Genomic DNA, 25,905 nt, shown 5'->3' on the forward strand with positions numbered 1-25,905 from the left:
TGAACTGAACTCTGTATCTAGGCGTTTTTAATATTTTCTTGACAAGTGTAGTTCCACGACGGAATTCGTACAATATTTCATATTAAAATTTTAAATATAAATAGTTTATATTTATATATCATATATATTTTTTAGTTATTTTCATACATATTATTTTTTTATATATATAAATAATATGTATAAAAATAACTAAAACGTTTTTCAATATATGCTGTTGATAAAATTAAATGTAGTATGTAATATAATTAATAATTGTACACTTTGTACTGCAAATTTGAAAGAGCTAACATTTTTTAACAAATGGTTATTGCGGTTCATATAATTAATGTACACGAGTTGAAATCAATAAATTTATAACCGTTCATTGACCTTACATTACTTAAGTTCTAATAATAATAATTTCATTAAATGCAATAATTAAAATTTTAAATTAAATATTTTCATTTCTTGACTCTTATATTTTATTTTGCTATTTGATTGTTATTGTAATAATAATTTATGATATTATAATAATTTTATTGATTTATTACTGGCTAAAAAGTTCACGTTTTAAATAATTATAGTTAATAACAATTAACAAAATTGTTTAGCGTTATAAGATATATTTTTCTTTTAAATATTACAAAAATAAAGTCAACTTTTTAGAGATTAACAAAACTAGTGATAATTTTTTATTTATAAAATTATAATCCAAGTAATTTTAAATTATCACGATTATAAAATATAGGAAATATAGATATATTGTATCTATGTATGATTGTATATGATTAATAATTTTTTTAGAATTTCACACATAAATTATAAAATTTGCATAATATTTTTTTACAATTTCTTATGATATATAATATATATTATTATTAAATAATAATTTCCTTTATATTATAAATAATTTTCTATTAGAATTACGTCAAAATATTTCAATTTTTAGTCTAATTGTCAGTTACTTATTATTCATCATGATGTACAATAATTATTCTACGAATGACTTACTATCAGATCGCTTAATCTATAATACAACTTTTAAAGTTCAAATGTTTAAAATATTTAATAAATAATGGATTTTTTAGAAAATTTAGAAAATGTTAGAATTTTATTTTTAAATAACTCTATTGCAATTAAAATAGTATACAGTTATATTGGGTAAATAATATTCTAATTTTCATTAAAAATCAATATGTGCATATTGGTTCAAATAACATTTTCTTCCGAGAGAAATTAAGTAGTTTAAATTGAAATTATTAGTAAATTATTATTTTATAAATATTTTAGATATTTTGTAAAATCCATCAAAATTGTATTTGTTTTAAAGCGTAAGTTTTTGAATTTTAATTGGATCCTTAATATATACCATTTATTGTTATGAAAGTTGTCTAAAAGTCAGTCTAAATATTGTTTAGAATTATTTTTCAGGATGATCACGTCTATTATTCTAACTACAGTAATATTAATGTTACATGTAAATGTAAGTATGTAACTCTTAGTAGACTGCAATGATTTTTTTTTAGTAATATTAAACATATTCTAAATTATTAAATATAATCATTAAATATATTCAACTACTAATTATTTTAAAGATATTCTTTGGTAGTATTTGATATGAGATTAATAAATATATGTCATACTGGGAAGATGATAAATTAAATAGGATAAATCTCGTACTAAGAATTTATAGTTTTAACTATGGGTAGATTTATATAAATGAAGGAATATTATGTACTTACTTATAAACAAATAGTACAGACATTATACCTATTTTCAATTTCTATACGATGTTTATTGTATTATTTTATTATGCTATTATAATTATATATTACTACAAGCAAAATAGTTCAACCCACCACTAACATATATATTATATTTTTTTGGAACTAAAAATTAGTTTCTTATTCAATTTAGAAATATTCCAGATGCATAAAAATTAGAATATTCACGAACTTGATGCTTATAAATATACTAGGTGTATTCAAAATAGATGTTGTAAATCTAATTAATGTACTCACATAATTTATAGTTATCAAATAGATTATTGTTTATTAAATTTATCATAAGGCTTACATTTTTTTATTTGAACTTTGTTAAACGATTTTATTTACATTTATTGTATAGTGTAACGTGTTATTAACGTGTTATTTAACGTTTTTAAATAATAATGTTGAAACAATTTATTGTTTTAATTTTATTATTATTAATAATATATATTTATAAACCATCTTATATTTTACTACATCGAAGGGCATGTGTTAAAAAAAAATGCAATTCACCTAAGCCATGATAACGGAACGTTCACGTCATTATATAGTATATACGTGTACCTATATCATAATAGTAGTAGTTAGTGTCGACACGGTACTACTAGTAACGCATAACACAATCGGATGGGCCATTCACCGGGTAACCATTGAATCGGACTGTCGTTGGATAAGTAGGTTTTTCGATTCATGCTATCACATGGTGCTTATAATATCAACTTGTGAAATTAAATAAATACAATTATTTTTAACTTAAAATATTTCATTAGTGTTCATATAATAATTTTATTTTGTTTTAAAATTTTAAAACTGTACAATTTTTATAATGTTTAAGCAAAAATATTGGGTTTTGTTCCTCGATTTCGCATTACTACTTTTGGGTAAGTCAAATTTACTGATGGTACATTATTAATTTTATAATATATAATTTATATATTTTATAATTATGTAAATTAATTAATTTTTAAAATAAAACACTTAAACTAGTTACTTAATACTTAATCTTTAATTTGACTAGTTAACTATTTTAATTGATTATATTTAATTTGTTTTTTAAGGGCACATAAAAATAACATTAAATTTAATAAATGTTTCCATAACCTGTATTTGTACAGTGGTTATTTTAATTTTGTGCCATGGCAATTATTAAAAATATTTGTTTATTATACTATACGAAATAAAACGAAATAAATATTTTTAAAAAAAGTCTAATAAAATATTCTTTTCGTTAGTAATAATTTAGGAAAATAAATAGTTATACTATAGTTTAAACTTTTAAAATAAATAATAATTATAGAATTAATTATATGGTATTGTAAATCTAATAAAATCATCTATAAGTTTAATTAAACCAATGTTTCGATATTTTCGATAAACTTTCAAATTTAATGTAGTACTTAATAAATTAAAATAAAGTTAAATTCGATATGGTATTATATTGTATTAAAAATATTTTATTATTATTTTAAAAGCATAACAATTGATTGGGTAATTTTTCTTTGTCAAGGTTGATATTATGACCGTGAAAGGCATATTAAACTTTTTGACCTCATAAATGAAAACTTTCACATCATAAATTGTTATAAACTGAAATTTTGAATGTGCGATTCAATTACGTATTGGTAAAACTGATATATATATATATTACGTTTCCTATTCGATGATAATTTTTTTAATATTTATAATTTTATGAACTAAATGTAGGTATTCAATTATGCGAGTAGAGTAGTAAGTTAACGGAAACTTTGAGATGATCGGTTGTATTTTCTTCGTAGATTTAAATTTGTACGTGTACAAAATAAAAACTTTATTGAACACGCATGGCCAAATAATTACCTTAATAAAACGTTTCCATCAACCATTCCTTCCCCCAAAATAATTATGACTGTAATACATTATATTTAATGGTGTTACCTACACATTTTTAAAAGGCCAACATGGGCGTGACATTCAGCACTAATTGTTTTGAATCAATCAATTTTATTTTTAACGAATATTTAAAGCTAGTATGTCAAATTATAAATAATTCACTATTTGACAAATTATAATATTCCTGTACTGACTGTAATTATATGAATTCAGTAAATCTATATATTATTTTAAATTAACTAACCTAACATAATATTTAACAATATTTTATTATATTATATTTCATAGTGTACCTTATATGAATTGATCTATGTTGAGTTTTATGAAATTATTTTATTAAGTGACAGATAATCTGAAATTAATTAATATACATGTATTATACAGAAAAAAAAAGTAATAAAAAATCATTAAACGGCTTTATAACACCATAGGATTTAAACAATTAAGTATTTACTTAATATTTTAAAATGTTAGTTTATTTTTGAAGCACATAAATTTTTATTTCAAATTTATTAAATATATGTTAATTATTAACGTATCACTTGTATATAATTTTAAATTAATGAATTAATACATGTTATACTCATTCAGTCATATCGTATAGTAAATATACAAATAGTAGAATAAAATATTCTTAATTTTATATTAATATTGTAATATTATAAATTTTTGTTTCAAATAACTACATCATCAGTTTATAGGCCAAATACGAAAGGGCAACAACCTTCGAAGTGTTGTAAGACGATGTGCTATTGTATTGATTTCGTTTGTAAAAAAAAAAAATAATAATAAATAAATAAAAAAATAAAAAATGAAAAGCCAAAGAAAAGTATGATTTGTTTTTATTTTTATTTTTATATGTATTGGAAATATTCTAACGGTAAAATAATTTAAATTTTACTATTCAAATTAACTCAAAAATCATATTAACTTGTTATTCAATTCAGATGAATATATGAGTATATGTTTGTTTTTTTAAAAAAACATTTTATTATTATAAAGTCCAACAGCAAAAAATTAATGTAAATTAAAAATAATTTCCAAACGATTTTTTACGTGTACCTACCTAAATATTGCAATATTATAACAATAACAGTGACGTTGATATTGCACTACGTCAACAATGTACTTCCTGCAATTATAGCAATTTTAAAGTTCATAATCATGACGTATTGCATGTGACGTAGCGCTTGGGATAACAAAGGAAGTAAGGTAAAATCTATCCAGGAAAAGCAAAGGGTCATAGAAACAAACTGTTATAGGTTTAATCGAGGGGAAATTTTATTGCAGTTGTGTCTATATGTAATTTTAGTGTGTGCTTATCGATATTTATCGATGATTATCGATACATAGTTGTATGATAATTATAAATAGATCATTTTCTTTGTCTGTATTTATTTTATTTGATTTGAATGCATTTGATTAAAATGTATATTTTTTACATCATGGATTAAATAGTTTTCAAATAATGTGTACCGTTAAAATTGTGGTTATTATTTCGGATCTAAAATCTACTGTATACGATCTAGATGCACAACATTATAAGATTGTATGAATGAATTTTTAAAACCCATCGACTGTTATTTTTCAATAAAACATAACAGTTTTCGATGTGATATAGATTGATTAGACGTATTTAACAGTACCTTCAATGTATAATGAGAGTGTCACCTATCAAAATATTATTATATTTCAAGTATATATATATATATATATATATATAACAATTGTGAAATCATTCAAGATAAAAATCTTGTGAGATGTTTTATATTATTCATGTAAATTCATGTACATGTATATGAATATACATATAAACATAATATATAATGGACATTCAACGGGTCAGTTATTTGTTCTTACCGTGCCTATGTTATAATAATGTTTAAAACCGACCGTGCGGTTCACCATGAAGTATCAAATCATGGCCACAGCAGCATGTCAATTAAGACTTAATTAACTTGCTTTAAACAATATTCTATAGTTATAATATTAAACATGAACATGACACTTATGTTCTTTTTTTATTGTTGTTAATAAATGGATAAGCACGAACAAGGGGTAAACAACTACATACGATTGCTCGACAGTCAAAGAATAGACATTTCATTACTTATATATTATAGTGTAATTTAGTGTGTATAAGTTTTTTTTTTTTTTTGTAAAACTCGAACTCAGAAAGAATGAAATGATAAACCGATTTTTAGTTTAACTCCCTAACAATAGCCAAAGAAAATATTCTTTATTTTGGTTCATACATATAAATATATATATATTATTCTACAATACTGATTATTTTATAAACAGTTCTGGAAATATCCATAACAATAGAAGTGAGATTTTCGTCTAGTTTAGCTTTATTTTTCTTGTTAAGTCACACACAAGTATACTTAGATATATCGTTTGAGAATACAATACAATATATAACAACAATGGTGACTTTAAAAACTACTGGAGCGCGTCTGTGTTCATAAATATAAAAATCCATCTACAATAGAAATAATATTATCCATATATGTAAATAAGATTTATACCTGTCGGCTGTCATAGATTGTATATCTATAGAAATCCGAAGAGTCAACTTGAGTAAACAATGAAGTATACATCTATATTTATAAAAATAATAACAATAAATACTTAATGTTAAAACTATTGATTATGTGTTATATGCATCATAAATGTAAAAAAATATACTTATATTAATACAGTTTAAAACCTAATTGAAAATTTTATTCGTACAATATAAAATAATATGCTTACATTCATACAGCTACGTTCCAAGAAAATATAGAATCGGTTTTTAGGAAAGCATTAAAAATTCTTATTGAATGTTATGTAGATTTATTTTATTACATTTAAAAATTAAATTTCAAATGTTTACAAATAAATATGAAAAACAATATGAATAATGTAAGCATAAAATCGATAAAATGTAATCAAAAATACGAAGTTCACTAATAAGTTAATACTAGTGTCTTGACAATTGTGTTTTATGTATAGAAAATTGGCCTCATTTTCATTATAACTAAAACACACAATATAGCTAAATCAAATTTAGAAATAAAATTATCATAGTAAAAAAAAATTGTATTTGAATAATATTTGTACTGAGGAATTAAGTATTTGTTTATGTTTATCAATCTGTTGTCTGTTATCTGTTTGTAAATTTTGATAGGTATACGATTTATTTTAAAATAAATGTTACCCACATACATTGTACAATATATTTTATTGATTAATAATTTTTATACGCCACGTCATATAATTTACTGTTTTTATAAATATTCATAAATATTTTTAACAATATATATTTTATGTCTTATTTATATAAATATTCTATCCTATAATTGTCCAAAAACCATTGATACATATAAACACTAACTATTTTTATACTGACAAAAGCGTACAAAATGTTAAAAAAAATTAAATGTTCGAAAATGTATGACAAAAAATGTAATTGATGCATTTTATTGTTCACACATATTAGATTGCACTAATCGATCTAAATATGAGTGAGATTTATATTAATAGTGTGTAAAATAATTATAAGGTATAGATGACAAAAATGTGACCAATACACAATAGAAATAGACAAAAAAAATAACCTAAAATACATTTCATTTCAATTGTTCTTTTTTATTCAGATCTCAAAATATGAAAATGGATCCATTATATTGTTTTACCTTATTTATAATTATAATTTTCTCATATTATATTTTTTTATAATTTCAAATAAAACTTCCAAATAAATTTATTAAATTTTTCTAATTCACAACAGTTGTAGATTATTTCTATTTTTATCTTTAACAGCTATGTAATACATCGTTGGACAAAATCAGTAATGTGACAATATCATTCACATCACACAAATGTACATATATAATTTCACATATAATACATCTTTAAATGCTGTGTACTATGACTCCAATACGGACAAGACTCTATATTCAATGAAAGAGATAAACAGATCGATGACTTAATATATCTTAACAATAATTTATTGATTACTTAATGATATGTATTTTTACATTAAAATTCGTGTCTTTTATGACTTACCATTTTTAAAAATGTTTAACTCCTAAAAATTTAATAAAAAATGTTATTTTATCATAATATTTAAAATATATAACGTTAAAACCTTGAAATCACTTATATTAATATTTTATTTGGATTTAAATCATAATAATAATAAAATGTAGTGTTAAATGTAATTATTTTGAAGAAAAATATTTCTATGTTTATAATGTTAAATATTTTGTTTTCTTTTATTTATGTTATATTTTTAACTATGGTAAAGTATCTTATACAATCCCGTTAAAAGACTCAAACGAAAGTGATGTAGAAACCTCCTTTATTAAAATTATTTATCTCTAGTATTCCATTGGGAGCCCTCCGCATCGTGATAATTTCCATGTTAAATAAAAATTTCTTTATCATTATTACTTGTTGTGCTTAATTGTATAGTTGTATATTTATTTATTTTATTGTTAAATAAACTTTATAAAAATGTTTTAAAAAAAACTATAAAAAATCTTTACAAATATGGTTTAGTTAATTCTTATAAATATTTTACTTTTTATATATTTTTATAAATTCACAACAGTTAATTTCAATATAATTTTCAGTTTTGGTATTTGAAATGTAGAAAATAATATAGGCACATAATATATATATATATATTTAAATATATTTCAACCCTCCAATTACGTCCAGAATTGTTTTTTGAATGCAATTATTTGTCATGAATTTAAATTTTTGCCAATAATCATAACTATAACATCCGTTTTTGTATAATCACTAATAACCTACCAAAATTTGTGAAATTATGGTATTAAAGTCGATATTTGGTGTAAATATTTTATTAGTTTTTCAATTACTATGCACAACATATAAAATCAATAATTTAATACGTTCATTTTGAAATTGAAACAAGATAAAGATCCTTTATAACGATATAACTTCGTTTTATATGGTATCTATTAATACAACATGCATCTTATATTTTGGTTACAATGGTACACCGTTTGTTTCATTAACATCGGTAATTGGTTAGTATGGCGGCATTTCGGAATCAACAAACATTTTTCACTGGTGTTTTTACTGTCATAAAATGTATACAAATAAATAAAAAGATTAAACTGTCAAGTTGTATAAGAACAAACATAATAAATCCATCACCATATACTACGTAAGCGATTATAAACGCTTTTATAGTAATTTTCTTTTTACGTTGGCATTTAGCCAAACTTTTAAGCTTAATGATTTCGATTTTTCTCAAGAATACAATGGTTTGTTGTCAGAATAAAAATAAATTATGAGCATATATTATTTTTTGATAATTATACTTTTACCCTGGTAGTAAATTACTCTAATGGCAATTTATTAAAAGCAATTAATTCGAAACTGTTCAGCTCAATTGAACATAATTCCAATTAAGCGTTTCTTTTTATGATTCATTATATACTATAAATGTCAATAAAATATAAAAAAAATAGATATAGTCGATAATATTTCGTAAAAAAATACGAATTACAGGAAATATATGTATTTATATAATATAAATTGACAATTGTATTTTTTATTTTAGTAGTAGCTAGTAACTCTTTCAAATAGAAATAACAAATATCTTTCGTTTAACAGAATGCTTAGGTCGGGTAGATACCAGCTGTAGAAAATGTTAAGATAAATCAAGATTGTTAAAAATAAACTGGGTCGGGTAATTTACTCCATGCTGTGACAAATAAATATAATTCCGAAATAATAGAAAAAAAAGCCGTATTGATTCGATTTTTTTGTTTATAGTTTTTTTTTATACATATAAAATTATTGAGCTGTGAAGCTTAAAGGCAATCCTATTTTAAATCAATGAAAAATAAAATGATTTGATAAATTCACGTATAAAAATATAATATACACCAGTCCATTATTGCATTTTAAATTATATGTACAGAGATAGGACTTAATTAAACATTTATAGAAAAAAATAGACTGATTTTAATCAAGGTTACCAATAGACACAGCTTACTTCACTATAAAAAGTGAGTAATATTGATTATTGATTAATAACAACAACAAAAACAATAATGATTACGAAATAAATATATGTACTTACCTATAGAATAGTATAAAAGTAATAATGCTTCAATAAATGTTAATATCAATAACAAAAGTATATGCCGGTATGGATGAATATAATACAATAAATTAAATTATGTATGGCTCATTTAAATTTATTTAAATTTTTTACATTTTATTCTAAACAATTACGATGCATGATATTATATTAAATTATATACTATGAAGGAAGGCTTTGAATTATCAAAAAAAAGTAATATTCTGAAATAAACACTAATGATACTATTAAGTACAATATAAAAGTTTGATAAAAATGTAATTATTTTAAAATACCATTATAATATTTATAATGAGTAATTAAACAAATATATACTTGTTTGAATATCGAAAATTCATTATTTGAAATGATTTATTTGAATTAATATTCCATTTTATTATTTTGTAAATATAAATTAATTTTATAAATTATTTATAAAAATTAACTAAATTGCGATTATTATTTATCATCAATATATTGTAATATTTTGAAGTTTTATAACTATTTATTTTTTTAAAGTATTTTATTTGCTTTTAAATTTTTATTATACGTAAATATAATTAAAAATATTGTTTTTCTATTTACCTAAAATTTGCATAATATATCATTGATTTATATTTTATTGCACTTGACCATTTTTTTGTAAATACTTATGTATTTCGATCAAAATATCATACATCCGTGATTGGATTTTTTTCTTGTTTTATCATATGTAATGCACTTACAAAATACTTCAATTACTAAGGTTCAAATTTTAAATCATTCTAATGACTATAGCGTGTTGATATTCGGGTTGAGATAATAACGTAATAATAACAAAATCAAAATAACCTCTTGTTACTGATGGGATTTATTACTCCAATATAGTTAAACGTCGGCTTACCAGGATAATTTAGTTTAAACAACACATGCATCGTTAAGTGTGACACTATACTCGCGGGTTATGAACTTAGAGGGCATGGCATTGGTTGAAATGGCATTGACATTGACTCGAACAAAGTCAATGTTGTCCCATGAATATGTGAGTTTATTAATCCCTGAGTACGTTTTGCACTGTACACCAATAAAAATTATGTGTTTATATTTTGCGAATAGACACTCGTAGATAATACTTTAACTTTTATTGTCTCGTTGAAATTAAAAAAAATCTCGTTACATCGTCAATGGTGCAGCAAAAATTCATCGAACTGTAATAAAATATTAATATTATGATCTTAAATGCTCCAACTAAGAGAAGAAGAAGAAGAATAAAAAAATATTTTTACTTTTATATTTTTATAATAACACAATTATTGAAATATTTACTTACCAATATATAAAATTATATTTAAAATGGTAAAAAAATATTAATTTAAGCAATGATATAACTAAATGATAAGGCAAATACTTTTTTGTGTGAATACAACAATATCGACGATTTTAAAATTTTTTTACATAAATAAAGCACATTATTTTAAAACACTAATATAAGAGTATTTAAAACTCATTAAACTAATATTGATGCCTAATATTTTTTTCAATAAAATATTTTGTATTCTATTCAAATTCAAAAAAAATATTAACTTCAAACCAAAAAGCGGTAATTAGAGAAATATATTTTCTTAAAAGTTATCTATGAATTCACATATTTTCAGGTAAAAAATCCAATACTCCTACAATAAATTAAGCAATATGTAAAAAATAAAGTCAGTGAAATTATAAAACAGGCATACCAGTGAATAAAAAATTTAAAAAATTTGAAAGTTATGAATTAAGCGATGTATGTTTTGAATATTTCACCTTTCAATATTTAATATATTATTCTAAACACATTTATATGGAATTATAAAATTTAAATTATTGTTACATATATCATCAAAAATATATCGAATTACTGTATCGTTGTTTTAATAAATCAAGGGATATAAATTATCAATAGTTTTATTGGTTTATTCAAAGACAAAAACATTATAAATATTGTTTTACAAGTAACTAGTATTTTAATCTCATTGACTATTTTACAAGTCAATCTAAAAAAATTTTTCATTATTTACCCGTAAATACTTTTATAATAAACTTCAGTTGCTAAAATTTCAGTCAGAATCGCAATTAAAATAATTTTTTATATTATTATTATAAAATATAATATATTAGATAAATTATCAATTATTACTGATGTTTTCTCATAAAATATTTTACTTGTATAGGTTATCATTTAACAAGATTATTTAAAATTATAAATGACTCATTAAAATATGTGAAATACGTGCTATATTTAATATAGAAATAAGTTATAATTTTACTCGGATAGAATTTGAGAACAGTCCAAATCTAAAATAAAGAATATTAACTATCAAGTTAATTCATTTTTAAGGACAAGTGAAGTTTTGGTTGTATTATTATCATTAGATCATTCGACTAGTGTCTCTTGTAAAGGAACTCTTTAGTAGGTATTTCATTATTTACAAATCCTTATTCTCCACTAGAAAATTAGTTTCTCTGTAGTTTATAATATAATTTGTTTGCTTTATGAATTATTTTTAAATAAATTTATGAGTTTAAATGTTGCCAACTATTTTAGTTATTTACTTCATTTTAATTTTTAACTGATTCAATTGAAATCTTCAATAAAAATGCAATGGATACAATCACAATTCACAATATGAACCTTGATAATTAATTCGATACGTATAATAATATAATAATATATAATATATATATATATATATTTACGGAATCATATAGGTTAATGTAACTAACAATATAACAACGTTTATTGTATGCCTTGTATAAATACAAGATTGTTTTTCTTTAATCAAGTTATTAAGGAACATATAAAAATTACTAAACATACCTATTTATTTGAATGTTTTAAATTATCTTGTTATGATTGTTTTATTTATTTTATAGTTAAATTAATAATTTATATATAATTTATCATAAGTGTATAACTATTTTTTTTTGTTTTATTAACTTCGACGACAAAGGTTAGTAGTTAAAACTTTTCAAGTTATAATTACATTATACTATAAATTATATCTTTCCGATTAAGTTCATTTATTATAATAAATTAATTTAATTAATTAATTTTATAGTTTTTATTTGTATTTAGACCAAGTGTCGAATCAAGGTTGCATCGATTTTGCTAATATCGTCAGCATACAGTTAGAATTTATCTTATGTTAAATATATTAATAGTATTCAGTGGCGTACCTATGGGGGGAGGGGGTCCGGGTACAAACCCCCCAAGGCCAAAAAAAAAAATAAAATAAAATTGTTTTATTATTGATGACGTGTAATATATTCGTAGTTTCATTATTACGTTTTAAACTTAAAATATACAACTATACAAATATTATAATAATTAAATAATTATACTGCTAGGTGTTTGAAAAATTTTGTTAACTATGCTGTTTTTATATTCCAATAGCTCTTAATTTACTGTAATGTAAAAGTAAACTGTAAATTGGTAAAAACGTTGTATAAAATAATATATATTTATAGCAGTTATTTATCTTATTTATCTGTGCAACGAAAAAAAAAAGATAACGATGTAACGTTCAAGAATCAATTATCGTATATCCATAATAGTATAGTATCGGATCACGGTGTCCAGTTTATTAGTAGAATATGGCAGTCCCGATTATCCGAGTTAGGTGTATCAGTTACAATGACTAGTGTGTACCATCCACAAAGTAACCCCGCGGAACGCGTGATGCGAGAGTTAGGTCGGTTTTTCCGTACGTATTGCTCGAATAGTCATACCAACTGGTCGAATTATGTCTCGTATATTGAATGGGTTTTGGGTTTTGAATAATACAATCCACGAATCCACTGGATTTACGCCCCAAGAATTATTCTTAAAAGAAAATAGGTATAGTCCCATCTACGATTTGGTAGAAATCCCTCCTGGTCACGTGGAAGACGTGAATAAAAAATATACTCTTGCTCGTGAAATACAAAAAACACGCGCTCTCGAACGTAAAATGCGTCATGACAGTCGTGGTCTGAACATTTCATATAAATTAGGAGATTTGGTCTTAGTGCGAACGCACCGTTTATCGTCCGCAGTCGATCAACAGATACACAAATTTTTTTTACTATATGACGGTCCGTACGTTATTACCGAGATTAAAAATAACAACGCGTATACCGTCCACGACCCGGACACCAATCGATTTATAGGTACCTATAATGTTGTATTTCTACGTAAATATATAGAGCCAAGACTCAATACAATTACTTTATCGGAGAGTGTTGATAACCACGTAAGGCCATAAGCCTGGGTATTGTCATTTTTTTATTTTAACTTCCCTCCCTTCAAAAAAAAAAAGAGAAAAAAAAGGAGATGTCACAGGGTTTTCATTTGATTATTTTATTATTGTAAGTTTAAGTTTGTAATGTATATTTGCAATCTTCGAACACGATAAACACCTTTTATGTCTCACTTTTTCTCCTACCCTTTAGAATCGTACTTTCTTACGTTTTTTTTTATAAATAATCGATTCTCGTCGTTTCTTCTTTCCGAATAAATCTCCCTCCTCAGAGTCAGATTTATTCGTGGGGGGTTCTGTAACGTTCAAGAATCAATTATCGTATATCCATAATAGTATAATTTTATATAAAATTGTTTGTGCAAAAACTGTGCGCGCTGCGAATACCTGCGCGCTGATTATATTAATTATATTGCTCTGACACACAGCCACGGTTAGCAGATAACGTAGCTGCACGCACGGTCGCGAATTCCCCTCCGACATTACCACAATATTAAAAAAAATTATAAATATTATCGGCCAATCAAATTGTCTAGTATAATTTGAAAAGTTATTCGTGTCTCGGCGGGCTGCTAAGCTCCGGAGAACGAATGAGTGTGTCCACCATCGTTCAACAGCCAACACCTCCGTCAACCCAGCGGCCCCAGCCGTTACGGATGTCACTGTGGATTTGTGAAGGTTCTGGCTGTTTTTCAATCGTCAAGATGTGTGGCTAAGGCTCAATCAGTCCCCGTCGTTGGAAAACTTTTTTCCCGAACGGTAAAAAATATGATGTAAACTTTGTATTAAATCGTCTTGGCCGACAATATTTTTTTATTATATTATTTATGTTTATTGTTATGTAATCTAAGCTTAAAATTATGTATAATAACCTGACTGACGTTCCTTGTGTCACTATGGCGTTTAATAACAATGATCATTATATCTATAACTATTATTATTATAAACTCACCCTGGGTGCTTATCCGTATATTTATCCCAAACTCGTCGGGTTATGTGGTAGGCCAAACTACGGACTTTTGTAAAATAACGGATCTGTAGTCGTTATTTAACGACATCCCCTTATTAAAATATATTTGATAATAAATGGCGTGGCAAACCATTTTCCCGACGGAGTCTCCGAAAATAAAAAATAAATACTTGTGAAAATGACGATCCGTATTTTCACCATCCGTCTCTCCGGTTAGCACCCGAAAAAAAAAAGAAAAAAAAGAAAAAAAAAAAAACGCTTGATTTTTTTTTAGTTAAATAATCATACAACAAATTCTATTTTAAGTGTGAATGCGCCGATACTTCCCTAACTCCTTCCTTGAATATTCTTGCATGTGATCTGTATTATATCTTGTGTATATTGTGACATAACGATAGTTATATCTCGGTCGTGTCATTTGGATTATTGTTTATTATTTATATTGTATCGAAACTTATGTACTATGCCTTTGTATTATCCCCCTTTCGATGTTTGACCGAAGTTTTTATGCCACTCGGCTTTTCTTCGGTGTTAATTTAATTATATAATAAAAAGTTTTTTCTTCATCCCGTAACACCATGGTTATTCGTCCTTGGCCATATATATATTTATTGTTACCTACATCCCCTTTTCAGGACTAGTATGTTTTTTATGAAAAATGTAGGATAAAACCTTATAGCTCCGGCAGAAATGTCTCGGCTTTAAGTCGGCAGGTAACCACATAGGTATCTGTCGACGTGCGCTCGTCCCCGTGGAGCCTATTACTACGGCGCCACCACTCGATAGATGTTCCCTATATAGCATCTAACGGGCGAAGCGAGAACGGGACGTCACAACGATTATTTTTGTATTTTTCTTAACACCCCCCCCCCCCCCCGGAGCAAGATTGAACGTACGCCACTGATAGAATTAACGAATATGCATTTTAATTCTAAAATATTAAATAATGGTACTTATATCTATTAATATAATATATGTACTATTAAATTTAAGTTAAATAGTTTAAGTTTAATACTATATGACTCAAATCTTAAATCTTTCCTATAGATTGTCTAGTGGCCTAGAATCCAGAATTAGCATATTTTTCTCAATAAAAACTCTACATCATATTGTATCATTTTTACGTCGTGTTGTTTTCGATTATAGTCTTGTGATTTTGAAACATAGATGTAGTGAAACTTAAATGTATTAATTATTTAATACGAGTAATTATAATTCCGTTATTTTAGGATACTCTTGTATAGTTATAATTTAAAATACTGAGCTTAAAGTTACAAATCACTCCGTTAATAACTGCTGTGTACAATGGCGTATGCAGGGGTAGGGTTCTAAGGCTTTAACCCCCCTCCTCCCAAAATTTAGGTCTATTTCGACAATCGGGGTTTACTCCATATAAATTTTTTTTCAGTCCTTAGTTTAAAGTTTTGTACTATGCTTATCACCGCACTATATTCATATCACAAGACATCATTAATCAAATTCTTGATTGTGTATTCGTGTTCTTAAATTTTTTTATAAATATGTCGAAAATGAAGCCAGGTTTTCCACAGTTTAAAAAAAAACATGTATTTTATATTATTTAAAGTTTAAACATTTTTAACTTTTTGTAAAATCAATGAAGCTTATAAATTATATGAAAAGTTATTTATATTTCTCATATTTTTCATATATTCGTTTTATACGTTTATACCAAAAAATTTGATAAAAAATAAATAAATATCAATTGCTTGATTACTTAATAAATAAGGGTTACAATGGTAATTATTATTTTTTTTTATCAAGAACTCTATGGCTAATATTTTTTTTTTTTTTACTATTATTAGAATAATTGTATTTTATTATCCATTATCAATGTAATTTGCGTTGGTTATCACACATATTAGTAAAATATACTCATAGTTTTTTTTAGTTTTAATCATATATCACGACCTGCTTTTAGTAAACAGAAGAAGGCAACAGACATAAGAAACTATTAAAATTATAGTACTATCTTGAACATTATGATGAATATTACACATCACTTTAATTCTAAAAATAAATTATGCAAGATAAAAAAAAATGTAATCATTGAAAAAAAAAATAATATTTTTTGAGTTGAAATGAACTCCTAATGTCTTTTTAACTGATCATTACCTAACTGTTATAATTGTTTTAATTTTCATTGCAAATTGACATTATCAATGATTTTTTTTTCGATATTTTCATTATTAACGAATGCCTGAGTAAGTAATTATGGTTTTCGTTATAGTAAAAATACAATTGAAGGCTTCCTAAAAACAAAGTTTAACTTTGACCTTGAATATTATCAAATGAAACGGGCAAATATGCATTATTAAAATTAAATTTTTTTTTTCCCTTTGTATTTAACTCATATTATACACACTTGTGTGAATTTAAATTAATACTTTCAGCGTTAACACATTTTTTTTTATGGGTGCGATGTTTATATTGTCACTTTGTTCTGTCATTAATTAACAACTGTATGTTATGTATGGGTGTATGAGGTATGACGTAATTATATCGATCTCATGTCAAGGAAGAATTAAGGTAAATTAATAAGGTTGAAATAAAACCAATTATTTAACTTTAGAAATCTCGCGTGGATGAAAAACTAAATAGATCTTGATTGAAATCAAGCATAAATAGTACATAATATTTACGTATAAATATATGTACATATAACATAAGCATGTTTACATATAGATGTCTTGCATTGACGTCATTAACCACAATATATACTTAGGAATAGCGTTAGATAATATATTGAAAAGAATAACCAAAAATTTGGTAATCCTAAACTGATTCCGTCCGAAATCCGTGCCGTACTTTATAATTCTCTACACTACTCACTTTTATTTTTAAAACAAAATAGTTTTGGAATAGGTACGATACCTATAATTGTAGGCATCGACTATGTGAAATCTATATATTACTAATTATTATTTAACCGTTACTTACAGGCTTTTAGATGTGTAAGTTGCTGAAGTTTAATTATAAAGAAAACCTTGTCATCAGTGTCATGTGTACGATATTTTGCATTTAACACTACAACATCAATTTAGCAACAACTTTGATTGAATTGTGAAGCATCACATATCGTATTATTTTAGATACAACTAAAAAATCGGTGAATGATATTACAAGCGTTCAGCTATATTTATACTATTATTCTGTTCCCACCCATGTATTTACTAATATATACATTCGCAGAATTACGTTAATTAGCATATTAATCGTAGAATTCGGCATAATAGCTTAATTCGATATGGCATCACAAAAGAACATTTAGTCACAGTAATAAATTTTACAATTAAAATTTGTAAAAGCATTTTCATAAGTACCAACTATGATTTCGCGAAATAAATAAAACTATTCTTTTACAATTGTACATTTTACATAAACTAAAAAAAAAAAAATCACCATTTAATTAACTCAACAATTATTAATGATTAATGAGATTTAAGTATTTTATATTTAATTTCATATTATTATTAATGAAATCGGAACACTATTATGCAGTGTTGCCTATATTTAATAACACGTTGCAGACATCTATAATCTCGTACCTAATGATTATATTTAATACTCACCCAAGGGATTTCTTCCTTTATATTTTTTCATAGTCTTAAGGTCAAGATAATCTGTACATTTATTGAAGTTTGAACTCATTGATAATGTACTTGGTACAGTGTCATAAGTAAATGGTTCAAATCCCACACATTACCACATTTCCAGTTAGTAATTAAATAGGTAATAGAAAAAATAGTTATTAAATATATCAACCTCCCCATCTTTCAATAAATAATCTTTACTTACGTCCTTGAAGACTTAGTATTTTAGTACATTAAAACATTATAAAAATTAAAAATCATTTATGAAAATTCGAAATACAACGATATTTTTTATTGAAATGTATACTCAAAATGTAAACCAGAATACGAATATATATCTACCTACAAATAAAGAATATAGTTATATATTATATTTTATTTTTTTATTTTCGTTTATATTTGAAGAAATATATGTTTATGAATATTTTTGAAAATTGAAATCACAATGAAACCACCAATTTATAAAATATAATTTAACTATTATTTTTGAAATTTAAAAAAAAAAATCAAATTTGTACAATTATAAAATATATAAATGTGATGATTAATATAAGTATTAGATTTAAGTATTTAACTGATATAAAAACAAAAATTATGTAGATTTTTGAATTATAAAATACTATTACATAAATAGTTGGTAGGTACCTACAATTAGAATGCAAACATTTAATTTTGCATTTTTATTTTGAACTATAGTTTCAATAATTTTTAATAAAATAAAACTTTTATATACAATTTTTATATTTCATTTAAAATCTTTAAATAAAAAATAATAATTTTAGTCACTAAACGTGAAAAAGTATTAACTATTAACTATAAAATACATTTTTAATTTTGTAACCATTTGATAGGTTAGCTATAGGTAGGCTTGATGGACAAAATACATTCAATTTAAATAAGATTCCAATATTTTTATGAATATCAAATTATACTGAATTACTTTTATAATTTACTTCTTTATTTCGTTTAAATTTTTACATTCTTTGTTGATTATCACATAATAAATATCTTTCAGTAATTTTACATTTACATTATAAAACAGTTTTTAATACATTTTAATTATTTATAAATTAATCAAAGTAGTTTTTTAATGACACAAAACGATTGGCCGCCTACTCCGAAAATGTCCACCCATGCAAACGTCCGCTCCATTTCCCTTTAGTGTAAATGTAGATGATATCATCTAAGTCGTAGGTAGTAGATTATTATACAAGAGTCTATATCATCGGAACAAAGCCATATTGTCTATGTATACACAAATGCATAACATATATTTATATCTATTAAAATATTCATAAAAATGAATAATAACATTTTTCTCTCAACGATCTTAATTGTCAATGCTCAACTGTTTTCTAATTATCAGAATTATAGAAAAAAATATTTGAATCACCATGTATAATATTTTACTGTCTAGTTTAAAATTCATTATTTCAAATCATAATTAAATTCCTAGAAGTTTAATAAAATACTCGTATTAAAAGTGTACGTACATTGGACTAATTCGAGAACTACTTCATCGTATCTGATTTGACATGAAATAACTAAATATAACAATAAAATTTAATAATATAAAATAATAATTTGAATTTTTTCAAATATCTATTTAGTACTATTTATTTTTAAGCTAAAGTACAATTATGTTATTCAATACACTTTTTATATTTTGTTTTATTTACTTTTTTACTATTTTATCAATTTGCAAATCGTTTACTAAATTTAAAAACTTATGGCTTATTTACTCCGCTATATGAGAATATGATTTCTATCTCCAGTGATGTATTGGAGGGTATACGTGGGTATACGCCGTATACCCGGATCCCGCATTCCTATTTTTAGATTTATGCGTATACCTTTAAAAAAATTCGTCCATCATGGGTATACGCTAACTAATCATTAGTACATATTGGGTCCCAAGCTTCTAATTTTTCATCACCATAAGGTATACATTATACAACAACAATAGTATAGAATTTATTATTATTATACACTATAGCCACTATCCAAAAATAGCTTCGTGTCCGCATAAACTTCGATTAAATTTTCCCCGACTTCGGGTATTTGCGAAGACGGTGGGAAATTGCCAAGCGTCTACATATTGTACATCAGAATACCGGTGGACGTGTGTGATATTGTATTATCGAACGGATATTATAATTGTTAAAAATAGATAACAGTCAAAAAGTTCTGTTTATCAATTTATCACAATATTAACCGATCTGTATACGATGTTTTGGATAGATTGTGATTATTAATTATTATATTGTTGTCAGTTTGTCACTTAATCAGTATTTATTCATCAAATGTTTGTGCATAATATTTTAAATTAATACTAAAATATTATTACACATAATAAAACATTAGGTTTCATGAAAATAAATATTAACATCAATATTATGTTTCATATATGATATATATCTATGAGTTAATTAAAGATAAGTTTAAAATGTAGACTTCCATATCAGGCGTAGATCCAAGGGGACTATGGGGGCGCGCGCCCACTACAAATCCCCCAAAAAATATTTTTTTGATATTTTGTACTTCCCCTCCCCCCTCATGGGAAAAATGTCTGGCGGTGGTATATCTCACGTCGTCATCATATTATTTAATTTAGAGTCTAAGTAGGAGGAACAATATTTTTTTAAGGAGTTTAGTCCCCTTCCTCCTGTTAATGAACGCTTATATGCTGAGCGTATACCCTAAAAAAAAAATATATGAATACACCACGCTTATCTTTATTACAATTTCGTTTAAATCCAATTAGATAATTATATATATCATACAGACAATATGATGAAAAAACTTTGTAGAAATAACAGACGTATAATAATATTGAATCATCTTTATTGTAAGAAAATTGCAAAATATGTTCAAGTTCATTATAATTGTTTAATACAAATAAATGTGTATTATAAAGCTGAACGTTCAAGGAACTATGTAATTATATACTATTTTTTTAAAATGTTTAGTTGATTATCGACATTGTTATCAATACAATATATATATAATAAGATATTTATTGATTTAACCTATTTATATTCAATTGCTTAAGATTCATTATATTGTTTGTCATAATAATACTCTCAAGCATTAACTTTTACGGGATATTAGTTAGAGTTAAAGTTGAAATGATCATGATATTGGCAGGCTCGTATTTAAAAAATTTGGCTCCCCCAGGCCTATAATTTATGCCCCCTCCCACAAATAAATAATAATAATATAACACTTATTATTTCGTTCATAATCGAGATTCTTTAGTATTAAAATATAACTTATAAATGAAAATCGTTTAATACTTTTTTTAATCAACAAATTAAACAAATTATAACATAATAAAACATACAATTTCCTTTTTTTTTTAATTAATTAATTATAATATACCTAATAAAAATACAACTTTTTTTTTATTGTTTTTTTTTTCATTCGGTACATCATTTTTAAAATTAATCTAAAATATTTTGCCACCCCTGAGACTTGACACCCCCGGGCATGTGCCTACCCGTGCCCCCCCCACCATAAATACAGGCCTGGATATTGATGAAATATATAAGTAGTATAAGTTATAATTCTTGCACAAATTAAAGTGAAAATTAATAGTAGTCAAAATTATAATTACGTGTAAATCTCACCTTAATAAATAGGGGTAAAAATGTCAAGCCTGAATAATCCTAGAACATTTATTTGCAGAATGTCAATAAAAATACTGAAAATTCCGCGCAATATAACTTTATTTTTTTTAAATTGCTCTAATTTGGTCAATCTTGGAATTCAAAAATTGATGAAGCTACCAAAATTCATTAAAAAATTAGGCAAATAAAATAGTGGTTAAAATAGGTTGTCACCATTAAAAAAAAAAAAGTTGTACTGCGCATGCGCCTGTCTAATTAAGTTGAAAAAATTCGATGATCATAAAAATGTGTATTTTTATGTAATACAAACCAACTAAAAAATATAATTCAAATTACAGGTCTCTACGCAAAGATATAGTGTGATCTTAATTAGCGTTTACACACTGTATACTTACTTATAATTTCGAAATTATCAACAACTATTAGTTTTATTAATTATCATTATTATCAATTTTACAAGAACATAATTTACTTCATTCGTATAACTTTATAATTGTTAGAGAAAAGTTTATAATTATACATTGGATTCTGGAGTACATTTTATCTAGAAAAACAAATATCAGATTTCATATCTTATTAATATTGTAGTTAAAAATTAGATCATATAAGGATAGATAAAAAGTAAATCTGTAAAATACTTGTTTCACCTGTATAATAAAAACGTGTTAATTTATACAATAGGTATATTTTTAAATCCATCTAGAATCATTATTATTTAAAACTGTGTATGACTTGAAAGTTTCTCCAAACACAAGTCCTAAGTTCATCAATATGTGCATGCCACTCCCTTGTTACAAATCATAAAACTAGTGATTTTAAAATTGAAAAGTAGAATTATGTATTTTATTATGATATATTTCGTGTTGGATTTTATTTTTATTTGACAATTTATATAGTAACTCATGACTCATCATTTTTTTTTTTTATTTTTTAGTTTCGATTGCATTGGTTTTAGTAGAATTTGGAACTATTCCACACCTACAGAGTATCGGCTTTTTTTGCGGGGACCCAAAAATAAACTACAAATACAAAGGTGATACAGTGGAGTCCCATGTACTCGTATTAGTTACGCTCATAGTTCCATACATAACCGTAAGTTTTGATCGATGAATTATTCTACACAAATATGAAATAATAACAAACAATAAAATGTGGAATGTTGTGTAAACAGGCAATAATGACTGAGTATTTCACCAAAGATACCAATAAATTCGATTCCGGGCGGTATGAATGGCTTAAGGAATCTTTGAAGTGGTACCGAAAGTTTATATTGGGAGTGATATTTGTATTTTTTATCACAAACGTTGGAAAAATGTTGATTGGTGAACCTAGACCACATTTTTTAGATACCTGCCATCCCGAAGAAGCTAAAAACTGCACCAATAAGTAATTTACTATATTATCATAAAACCATATTACAGAGTCTAATATTTTATTAACCTAATTAAATACAGTGTTAAATAATAAAAATCGATGAACGATATAACTAATTTATTAACCATACTCTTAATCGAATAAAAACCTTATGTAATACCTTATTAATAATGTACCTTATGTAATAACATTATTGTAACTATTACAAAAGCTCATATTATTATTAATTTTAAAGTAATCATATCTTTAGTATTTTATTGAAACAACAGTCTCATATTATTTATACTTAGGTACATTGACCAATACACATGTACGAACAAAAAAGAAAATACATACAACGTAAGAGATGCTAGCAAATCGTTTCCATCAGGGCATGCTTCCATTTCAGTATACGGATCAATTTCATTGGCTGTAAGTAAAATATAAAATCATCAAGTAAATGCGAATATGTGTTATTTTTCATTTTATATTTCAACCTCTGCTAAACTATTTAATTGTAATTTTTTATATATAAATATTATATCATTTTATTTAAAAATTGGCCATAATAAAACTCTTAGGTAGGAAAGATTTAATATTTGAAAAAATAGGTGTTAAATCATTTTCTAATGCGAATCTAGTATTAAGAAAATTTCATTCAGTAGTGATTAAATGGTTATATTATGGGGCAGGGGGACGAGGATGATACATTAACATAAATTATACAATCCATAAAAATATAATTTTGAAGTACCTACAAGACCGCCTAAATAATTCAGATAAGTACTCTGTAAAGATGCAAGTATATTAAAACAAATTTATTTTTATTTTTTATTATTTAAGCTACCAATATAAAATAAATAAAAAGAGGGAAATATATTCCACTCTCTCCCATATTTAACCATACCTTTTTCTTGTAAGTTTTTATCTTAAATTCATACACTGTGGTTAAGTACTTCTGTGGTCAAACTCAAATTTTCTTTATTATTCTAATTGTTTTTTGTTTTTTTAATCAATTGTTGTTTTTGTAGTGGTATCTACAGGATAAATGCAAATCACGTTCGATGCTGTTGATGCCAGTCTTACAAGCGATTTGTATTTTCTGGGCAATGTTCTGTTCTCTTACTCGAATCACGGACCACAGACATCATTGGTGGGACGTATTGGCCGGTTCGATTATCGGAATTGTGATTTCTACGTACATAGTAAGTATTTAATTAAAAATTATTCATTATTACAATGCATGGTTGTATACAAAATTAAATATCTATACAGTATACCCATATACAGATATAAAAAATATTTACCCTACTGACATTTCAAAAAACTAGCTGTACTGTTGACATTCCCCGCAAAAATGCAGTTAACCTTTAAACAACCACATTAGATGAATTCTTTATTTATATATTTAATATATAAACATAAGATATAATGTTATGTTTGTATAAAGGTTTCAGTTATGAAACTGTTTAAATCTTATTTTAATTAATTATTGTCTCCAACAGAACGGACTTTTCGATAAACAAAAAACCGATAACAAATCGCATTCAACCACTGAAACTTGGTCCAACGAAACTACAGACAACGGATATTTAACAGGAAGATTACTAAACGTAGTTACCGATGGTAAAAATCCAACTCTGAATTTATAATTTTCTCCTAAAATTCAACTATAATCTTTAAATATCTACTCACTTTATATTTTTACACTGTACAGCTTTTTTTTTTAACGAAAAATGATTTGTTAATTTTTGAACATCAGTATTCTCATCGTTACCTACGTTTAATATATATATATATATATATATATATATATATATATATATTTGATATTACATATATATCAGTGGCACATTTACAAAGGTAGCAAACGATTTATTTCGTTTTTTTTTATAGGTCCTAGAATTTCAACCTTGTTTTTGCTCATTATTTTTAAAACTTTATTTATTAAATTGTAAAATGATTAAAAGTTTTTTGTATATGAGTTACTTAAAATTAAAAAAAAAGTTGATAGTCGGGTGATAAAATTAAAAAAATTTCAGTAATTTTTATAAATAAATTTAAAATTAAACGGAATGTTATATACGAGTATATATTTTTTTAAATAAATATAGAATTAAATACGCCACTAATATATAATTTATTTATACAAATAGTATTTTGTTTATTTTACTGTAGCATTGCACATTAAAATCAGGATGTTGAGTAAATTTGTTTTTACCTACTTTATACCAGTGCCTAATTTATTGTAGTCGTATTCATAAGTTTAACTATTTTTAATATTTGTCATCGTGTACATATCACTATTACTTTTGTAGTTTTTATGTTTTATTTTTTACCATAATTAAATCATAATAAATTTG

At 24.7% G+C, this 25,905-nt stretch overlaps 1 protein-coding gene across 1 annotated transcript; it reads left to right on the forward strand.

The window, feature by feature from the left end:
- Positions 1 to 2,349: 2,349 nt before the first annotated feature.
- On the forward strand, positions 2,350 to 25,342 carry LOC112692743 (phospholipid phosphatase 1-like). Its single transcript, XM_025567518.1, has 6 exons — positions 2,350 to 2,629; positions 23,124 to 23,281; positions 23,361 to 23,575; positions 23,854 to 23,974; positions 24,574 to 24,747; positions 25,048 to 25,342. The coding sequence occupies exons 1-6, from the start codon at positions 2,575 to 2,577 to the stop codon at positions 25,192 to 25,194; spliced, it is 870 nt and encodes a 289-aa protein (XP_025423303.1). The 5' UTR covers positions 2,350 to 2,574; the 3' UTR covers positions 25,195 to 25,342.
- The last annotated feature ends 563 nt before the right edge of the window (positions 25,343 to 25,905 follow it).

The sequence above is a fragment of the Sipha flava genome, unplaced genomic scaffold (genome assembly GCF_003268045.1).
Source record: "Sipha flava isolate LNK unplaced genomic scaffold, YSA_version1 76_pilon_pilon, whole genome shotgun sequence".
Lineage (NCBI taxonomy): Eukaryota > Metazoa > Arthropoda > Insecta > Hemiptera > Aphididae > Sipha > Sipha flava.